This window comes from Emydura macquarii, unplaced genomic scaffold, assembly GCF_026122565.2.
Source record: "Emydura macquarii macquarii isolate MOO-44397 ecotype Brisbane River unplaced genomic scaffold, CSIRO-AGI_Emac_v2 contig_115, whole genome shotgun sequence".
Classification (NCBI taxonomy): Eukaryota; Metazoa; Chordata; order Testudines; family Chelidae; genus Emydura; species Emydura macquarii.
In genome coordinates, this window is record NW_027130252.1 from 2,717 (window position 1) to 12,355 (window position 9,639).

At 48.4% G+C, this 9,639-nt stretch overlaps 1 protein-coding gene across 1 annotated transcript; it reads left to right on the forward strand.

Moving 5' to 3' along the window:
• Positions 1 to 203: 203 nt before the first annotated feature.
• Positions 204 to 1,136, forward strand: LOC137150160 (olfactory receptor 11H6-like). Its single transcript, XM_067543895.1, has one exon. The coding sequence runs from the start codon at positions 204 to 206 to the stop codon at positions 1,134 to 1,136; it is 933 nt and encodes a 310-aa protein (XP_067399996.1).
• The last annotated feature ends 8,503 nt before the right edge of the window (positions 1,137 to 9,639 follow it).

A 9,639-nucleotide genomic window follows, 5' to 3' on the forward strand; every position in this document is an offset into this window, starting at 1 on the left:
CCTTTGAAGCCCCAGGCAATGCCTGGAGGTGGGACATTGGGTGGTGGGACAGGTGGCTGGGGAGGAATTTGGGATGTGATGTGTATAAGAGACTGGCTGTGACTCCTGTAACCACTAGACCCTGCTCCCCTCCCAGGGCTCTGGGCAGAGCCTTGGAATCCTGTTGATCGTTTCCTTTCATCTGCAGGCCCCCTAACTCCCCAATGAATCCAGCAAACGGCACCAGCCCGGTGACCAAGTTCATCCTGCTGGGTTTCCCCTCCCTGAGCCGGCTGGGCCGGGATCTCGCCTGCGCCCTCCTCTCCTGCACCTACGCTGGGACGCTGGCCGGCAACCTGAGCATCGTGTGGGCCGTGCTGCGGGACCCCCGCCTCCAGCGCCTGCCCATGTACATCCTGCTGGGGAACTTCGCCTGGCTGGAGGTCTGCTACGTCACGACCACCGTGCCGAGGATGCTCTTCGACCTCATGAACCCCGGCGTCCCCATCTCCTTCCACGCCTGCTTTGTGCAGTTCTACATCTTCTTTTCCATGGGGGCCACTGAGTGCCTTTTCCTGGCAGCCATGGCCTTGGACAGGTACCTGGCCATCTGCCACCCCTTGCGCTACCCTGTCCTCATGTCCCCGCACAGCTCCTGGCTGCTGGCAGCCTCCTGCTGGCTCGCCGGCTACCTCTGGTTCATAGGGCCCGTCGCCCTCATCTCCCAGCTCTCCTTCTGCGGCCCCAACACCCTGGATCATTTTGTCTGCGACCCGGGCCCGTTGCTGGCCGCCTCCTGCACCCCAGCTCCCCTGACCGAGCTGACCTGCTACACCCTGACCTCCCTCATCATCTTCGGTGCCGCCTGCTTCACCCTGACCTCCTACGGGCTAGTGGTCCGGGCAGTGCTGAGGCTGCCCACAGGGGCCGGGCGGCAGAAGGCCTTCTCCACCTGCACCTCGCACCTGGCCGTCGTGGGTCTCTTCTGGGGCTCGGGCATGGTGACCTACATCAGCCCGTCTGCCTCGGGGGGCAGCGGGAAGTTGGCGACACTCTTCTACGCCGTGACCACCCCCTTCCTCAACCCGCTGATCTACAGCCTGCGAAACAAGGAGATGAAGGAGGCGCTGAGGAGGACGCTGCTGGGTGGGCAGTAGGGGTTGTGTTCTGGTCCCAGTTTGCAGGGACTGGCCGGTCAGCGGGGTGGGCAATGAGATACAAGTCCTTTCCTTTCTAAGGGGTGCTGGCTCCAGCCCTGTAGGGGGAACACACAGCATTTCCCACGGCTGTTGCGAGTCCCGCCTCATATTAAAAAACGCCAGTGAGACGGCACAGCCAGAACGCAAACGGGAGCTGGGAGGATCGTGTCTTTGCTGGAGGAAATGAGCCCTGCTCAGTGGGGGTGTGCAGAGGAGAGCAGACTGAGTGTGCGGGCGAGGAGGCTGGCTTGCATCTCTGCCGTTTGTGCAGCTGCATATCCAGCTTGTTCCCTGTATCAATGTGGTCTCACCCTTAGATCCAGAGGGCCACATTCCGCTCCTGTCTCCCCTGCCAGTCTGGTGATGGCCAGAGACTGAGACCCGGGACCCAAATCATGGCAGGGCTGTATTGTTTGGTGTGGATCACACTCCGCTTTCACAGCCAGGGACAGAACCCAGGAGTCCCAGCTTCACCTGATCTAACTACTGGACCCCACTCCCCTCCCGCACCAAGGGACAGAAAGGAGAAGACGATCTCTAACCATCGGAGGCGCGAGGTTCTGGGACAGCCTCCAAACCGGGGTCACGGTGGTAAATAACTTCATTCGTTTTCTGGAAGAGCTGGACAATGTCCGAGCGGGATTGTGTGATGGAGTCTCTTGGGATGGAGGGGCGGGCGGTGGCAGCCCTGGAGGTTCCTTGTGGTTCACGTCTGCTGTTCCCAAAAGCTCGTGCTGCAGGGTTTCAACTGGTCCCTGCAAGGCTCAGGAAGGAACCCCCCCTCTCCAAAATAATTATTTGATTGTTCTCTTCTTCCTCAGAAGCATCAGGGATGGCCACTGCTGGAGACGGGACATTGCCCGGGGTGGCTCCGAGGTGGCACTGAGCATTTTCTGTCCCAGCTGCTCGGCTGGCTGGCTCTTGCTCACATTCTCAGGGCGTAGCTGGTCCCCAGACGTGGGGTGGGAAGGAATTTCCTCTCCACTCAGACCGGCAGTGACCTAGGGGGTGTTCTACTTTCCTCCGCAGCATGTGGGGTGCAGCTTGTTGGCCAGGATTATCTGGGTGGATCTCCCTTACACATTTCCCAGCTGGTGCGGGGGCCTCATAACCCAGGAGTCCAGAATCCCAGACCCCCATTCTAACCCCCTGGATCCCACTTCACTTCCAGAGCTACGGATAGATCCCAGGAGTCCTGACCGCCCGTCCCTCCCTGTTCTAAGTCAGTGGCCCCACTGGCCCCTGAGAGCTGGTGAAAGAACCCTGGAGTCCTGGCTCCCAGTCCAGCCCTCTGACCACTAGACATCACAACCACTGCGTGAATACTAGCTATTAACAGAAGCTGTCCGTCTCGTTGGGGTGTCTGAGTTAGAGCCACTTAATAAATCATGCAGCCGAAACTGCAACTCCCTGGGCAGAACTAGCTTGTTTTGTTCTCTGAACGTTTCTCGCTCTTGGTATTGATGATTTGGGGCCGCTGGTGGAGCCAGTTACAGAGCTGAGCGGAGTTTGCCGCTGGTTCCTGCTTCAAAAATTGGAGCCAGGCACTTCAAAGCAGAGGTTATCTCATCTCCTGCGAGAGCTGAGGGCAGATCCCAAGGCTAGGAGCGAGGGGCCGGGCGGAGGGCGGAGATGAGTCTCCAGGGTCTGGTCAGCCCTTGGTTGGTTGGGGGGGGGGGCGCCAGGGAGCAGAGCCTGGGTCTATCTTAGTGCCGGGGGAGAGGGGACCCTCTAAGCAGCGAGAACATGGGAAAAGGGGGATCTCTGTCTCCGTCTGCAGGGGGATCCCCCCATTCTGAGGTCCCCTGTTTATGCCCCGCATCCCGGCCACACCAGCCCCACTCTGCAGGGGGACAGCCCCGTTCTGAGATCCCCTACATGCCACTCAGCAGAGATGCCCAAGTCCCTCACCGTTGGGGTGATCTCCACATTTTGAGCTCCCCATGTATAGCCGCTCCCCCACATAGCTACACAAGCCACAGCCTTCACCCCACCCCAGCCAGCCCCTCACCACCAACCTGTCCTGCCCCCCCAGCCAGGCCCCCTCCCCCCTAGCCAGTCTCTTCATGCCCAATCTGGCCAGATCCCCAGTCTGGTCCCTTGGCTGCACACTGTCAAGCTGTCCACCACCACCCAATCTCTCCAGCCCCCTCCCATATAGACCCTACACCCCCACTCCTTCAAGCCCCCCCATCAAGGCCGTCCCTCACCCCACTCTGTCCAGTCTCCCCCTCCCCCCGTCCCCAGCCAGGCCCTTCACCGCCACTCTGTCCAGCCACCACAACCAGGCATCCCATCACCACTCCCTCCAGCCTCCCCCCCAGCTCATCACCCCAACTTCATCCAGTCCCCAGCCTGCCCTATTCCCCCCCTACTCCATTCAGCACCCTTGTCCCCCACCAGGCCCCTCTCCACCACTCCAGCCAGCCCCCAGGAGATTAATGAATAAGAATGATGAATGAGGTGCCGATTGAGAACAGGACCCACACAATGGGGACCCAGACAAGGTTTTGCCCTTCCCCTGGCTTGGCAAAGGATAAACACATCATCCCCCCAGCAGCGAGAGATCTACACTTGGCCTGAGTTCATAAAGCATCTTCTCCTTCCAACCCCATGTGCACAGCAGCGCTGAGATGCAGCCAGCTCTGGGGTGGTGACAGCACTGCATGGAGATGGCTTGCCTAGTGCCGAGGGGCAGGGTGCGTCCCTGCTGCTGCCTGTTGGGAGGAATGGACCTCGCTCGGTGGGTGAAGAGAGCCCAGCACGTCCTAGAAGACAAAGCAGGGCCCTAGGCCTGCCTGTCCCTGGCCAGGATTCACCATATGTCCCAGGGGCTGGTGGTGGCACTTTCACCATGGCCTCATTTTGGCACCTACCATGTCTTGTTTGGGAGGGTGGGGGGCTGTGTGTGTGGTGGGGAAATCTGTTTACATCAATTGTGTTAGTGCTGTGGGGAAAGCTGGGGGTCCACGTGTCATCCAGGCATCAGATCCAGATCCGGCTGCTCCTACACACCCCAGAGCCCACGTCCCAACGAACCAGCAGCACACAGAGCAGATATCAGCCCCCTTTCGCCCTGCTCCCTTTATAGCACAGGCGGAGAGAGGCGGCGGAGATCTCACAGCCACAGATCACACAGCTGCATTCTTGCTGCAATTCTTCCCTGGCTGCTGCGCTGTTCTGCCACCCACCCCTCCCTGCTCCAGCCATGCACCAATTCTGGCTGGAAATTAGCAGGAGGTTTCTAACCATCAGTGGGGGAAGGCTCTGCAACAGCCTCCCAGAAGGAGTTGTGGGTGAGCAACTCAGTTTTAAGAGAGGTAGAAAAATGTCCGAGTGCAACATTGTAGGAGGGGGTTCTTTGTGATGGTGGGAGCAGGGTTCCATGTTCCTTAAGCTCATGCTTCAGGGTTTCAGGTGGCCATCGGCAGGGGTCAGGAAGGGATTTCCACCCCTTCTCCTCTTCAGTGCAGGTGTTAGTGCTCCACACTAAGGATCTCTCAGTCCTCTCCGTAATGCCCCAGTAAAGCCAGAGAAGACCATACTTTACAGCCTCCCCCATTTCATCCTCCCCCAGTATAACTCAAACTGTGCATTTAAATCAATAAAGTTAAAAGAAAGCAAAAGGCTGTGCGGATGTTCTTAATTCAATTTAATCCAGATTATTCTGGTTTAGTTGAAATCAGTTGGGAATAAGTTTTAGTTAACCTGAAATCACCTTCTTCGAGACCAAAGTAAGTGTGTCCCACACATAGGTTCAATTATGCCAGTTCAATAGCCAGGTCAAGTTATACCAGTTGCTAAGGACTACATTGTTAAGAGCACCCAGTAAACATTTTTATACTCTTCTTCAGCAAAAAGTAAATTTAAATTTTCAACAGACAGGCAGCGAGCCAGATAAATTTAAAAAGTAGTTGTGATAATAGATAGTTAGATACACAGATAGATATGTCCAATGCTTAATTTCTAATGAAAGAGGGGCCAGGAGTCAAGCGATTCTTTTACTCTTACAATTGACATGGCTCAAATTAAGAATTGGATATGTCTTAGTTTAAATAAAATGCTTTAAAACATTTTGGGTGGGCTTTTTTCTCCTCTTTCATAAAGAAGCAAGAAAAGAAAAGAAATCCTTTTCAATTCCTTTGTAGATCACCTTTAAAAAGAGATTCTGATCTGTTGTATATTCTCTACACTCAGATAATTAGAGCAGATCATTCTCTAGGTTTGTCTGGATTCCAGAATTTATGTAGGACATTTACGATGAAATCTAGAAATACATAGAAAACATATTTATTGATTTTACATTTCCAATTTCTCTATTTGAATCTTCCAGATCTAATGTATGAATTAATAAAATCTATAGTTACCACTTAAATATTTGATTTTAGCCTGGAAGTTAGTACAATATTCTGTTCTCAACCCAATGTTTAACCAATTCTGGAAATGTGTCCAATATAGAATTATTAGCTCAATATTTGAATTGGCTCTGGATGTTAAAAATACAAGCACAAATGTAATATTTTAACCAAATCTAAAAAAAATGTAGTTGTTAACTGAATATTTTAATCAAATCTACAAATTTATATATATATTAGCTTAATATTTTAACAATGTCTGGAAAATATAACATATCATTAATAAGTTAGTATTGTAATAAAATCTGGAAAACAGTACAAAATGTACTTATTAATTTAATATTTTAATCAAATGTGGACAAAAGTAATATAGAATTCCTAATTCATTATATGAATGCAAAATAAGAATATACTATTATTAATTATTTAACCATACTAGGAATTGATATCCTATATAATTATTATTGTAACATTTTTACATTACAAATCTGGACATCATCACAATATATACTTATTAATTCATGGTTTTAATCAAATCTAGGAATTAACCTGATAAATAAATATTAATTTAACATATGAAATGAATCTAGAAATCAATACAGTATGCATGTACTATTAAAGAGTAGCTCATTAATATTAATAAGTAAATGTTTCATTGAATGCAGGAATGAATAAAATATCTAATTCTTAATTTATTATTTTACTCAAAACTGGAATTAAGATAATATGTAATTGTGTATTTATTATTTAAATTGAAGGTAGAAATGGATGGCATATAAAGTTATTAAAGTATTTTAATTAAATATAGGAATTGCTATCTTAGGTAGTTATTTGTTTATTTTAATCAAAATTATAATATAGTTATTAATTTTACCTGTTAATCAAATCTAGGCATTTACACAGCATGCAATGATTAATTTTACATTCTACATCTCAAAATTGGTATAAACTGTAACTCAACCTACCATTTTAATCTAATTTGGAAAATATAATGTGAAAATTGTTTGGGTCAGGGCCTGTCTTTTTTTTTCTGTATTTGTGCAGCACCTAGCACAATGAGGCCGTAGTTTGTGTCTGGAGCTCCGAGGGGTTACCTCCAAAATAAATAAACAATAAAATAATCAATAAATAGCATAATTGTCAATTGGCTCCATACATTCATTTCACATCTAATGAGTGTTTGTACAGTTAACCGGATTGCTATATTAATACAGATTTTTCTATATTAGCTTTAGATTTTCCTTCTGCAAAGCCCTTAGGGCCAATCCACAACTGATGTCTTTGGATCTGTCCAAACTCAAGGTAAAAAATTTTAAAAAGTCCTCTTGGTTCAATTTTGTATCATCATTAGTTAGACAGGGAGAAAGGTTGGGGTAAAATTTTCCAAGGTCTTTAAGTGGTTTAGGAGTCTAATCCCATTTTCAAAAGGGATTTTTGGCCAGATTGTCAATGGGATTTAGGTGCCTAATGTTACCAGATTTGCCTTTCACATTGGGGTATGCTCATTTATTAGGGTTACCTTCCTGGAAGGGGGGGGGTGATTTTAGCGGTGGATTTTAGTAATGTACTGCTTGTGTTACTTGTGTGTTCATATGGCTACAAACCCCCTCCCAATGGAGCTATCCTGCAGGACCTAAGGTTTTCAGGGCTGGGTTCCTCCAGCACCAGATTCAAATAAACCCCCCACAGATACACACACACATTCCAGATTAACCGAGTGCATCTGAGCAGACTGGGCTATCAGCACTCTCAGCTGACCCCTTATTTGTCCCTGGACTCAATCAGGCTGGGTGACACCACACTTTCAGTGGTCACCCTTATATGACCCTTTGCAACGCACCAGAATAGAGCACACTTCTTGAGCAGGTTGGGTCCAAACAGCACTTTTTGGCTACTCCCCTTATTTGCCTCTGGACTCAATCAGGCTGGGTCAAACAGCACTTTCAGCCACCACCCTTATTTGCCCCAGGACTCCATAGGCTAGGCAGAGCAGCACTTCTCAGCTGTCCCCTTCATATGGCCCTTTACACCAGAATTGTTCTAGCAGGAACTCGCTTGATGAGCAAACCCCATAGGATTTTGGGGCACTCCAGAGATCTTTGGCTTAGGTAAAAAAAACGTTACTACAGAGCAAGATAGGGACCTGGAACACAAAGGAGTAAATGCAGTTTGGAGAGAGAAAGTGGCAACCAGCGTGATTACAACAGTTATTTTATTGCCAGGCATATAAAACTTATGATACTAATAGTAATAAGGAGAGAAAAACAATCAAACACTTACAGTACTACACAATTACAGTTGGGGTATTGGAGAAAGCTAGCCCAGGTTTGATTACAAAGTAGAAAGTTATAACTGGACTAAGAGAGAGAGAGAGATAGTGTTGGGGGAAGGGGAAATGGGGGGGGTCTCACCACTCCGTGCAGCTCACAGGTTCCTAGGAGACAGGCTGTTCAGCTTAGGGTCTGGAGCGCTGGAGACAGGCAGAGCCTCCAACATGATCAGTCAGGGAGAGGGGAAGTTCCAGTGGAACTGATGCAGAATTTGGATCCAAGCATCAGACCAGGGGTTTGAATTTTAGTAGGGGGAGTTTGTAGACACCAGGTTTGTTTATGGATAAACAATGTCTGGACAAAAGAAGCTGATTCTTCCTGGCTATGCGCAGTTTTCCTTGAGAGAGAGCTCACAGTGCAACCAGGATTCAGTGTTTTACATACCAATAACTAGAATGGTCTGATAACTGCAGAGCTGGGTGTGTACAGGTGTGAGTTCTCCATGCGATGTGCTAATTGAGATGCCTCCTTTTTACATCTTTGATGTAGATGAGGCATGGGGAGTTGTATCACCCTTGATAGGAGGGTTTTAGGTCTGTCCCCTGCCTTTTCATATTGAGATGCCTTTGGTTTCTGGTTCAAGCAGGGGCTGGGGTGGGTATTCAGGTGAGCCAGAGAGAGTTGGGGTTTTGCGCCCTGGTTCCCCAAGAACACAGAGCTGCCAGGTAACAAGTGACCATGGAAGCATGGAGGTTAGAGACCTGAGATTATAAAATCAACATTTCTTGCCACCTCCCAGGAAAGATCCAGCCTTTTGGGAAGAATACAAATATCCACATATTTCTGAATGCAAAACTGTCTAGAAGATTGTTTTTCCCAGTCCTCTCCTAGCATGACTGGCTCCCTAAGCATGTAATAAGGTCTCCTTCCAATTTATCACCAGTGTGAATAATTTTGTGTCACCAAAGCTTTGTTGCCCATGAGGCCCAAATGTTGGATATTTGGGGCTCACAGAAGTGTATTTTGGAAAAAGACTTTTTTGGTTTTGTTTGTTACTTGAACTCTGGCGAAAATATTGCAGACCAGGATGTAATCGCCTTGCTCAATGCTTTGAAGGATAACTGTCTAATCTGAACACTGGCTGTAACAAAGGGACAGACTTCAATCTTATCACACTGTGCTTTGATTCTGAATTGCTTAAGGAATATTTGTAACTGCAATCACAGGTTTAATAATTATTACTGTCTATTTGCTGCTCTCTGTGACGTTCTGCCATCTAGAGATCATGAGGAAGGATACATATAACATTGGCCACACTAAGCTTTGCTACCTCAATGCCCAGTATACAGTATAGCCACCCCTCCCCATTCCTGATGGTCTTTTGCCCCGAGTGGCCATTTGCCCAGGAATATTGTTGCCTGTGCAGCTGGCCCCGTGCAAAAACAAACAGCACACGGCAGAGAAAACACAAACCCTAAAACAGTGTTGTGGGCTGTATTAGCAGGAGTGTTGTGAGCAAGACAGTAAGCAATTATTTCTCTCTATACCACACTGAAAGGCCTTAGTTGTGGGTCATGTGTCCAGTTCCGGGCACATATTTCTGGAAAGAAGTGGATAAATTGGGGAAAGTCCAGAGGAGAGCAACACATATGATTAAATGTCTAGGCAGCATGAGCTATGCAGGGAAGTTGAACAATTAGGGGTTATTTAGTCTGCAGAAGAGAAGACTGGAGGGGCCAGGGGACATGGGAAGAAGTTTCAAGCACATAAAAGGTTGTTACGAGGAGGAGGGTGAAAAGCTGTTCTCCTTCACCTCTGAGGACAGGACAAGCAGCA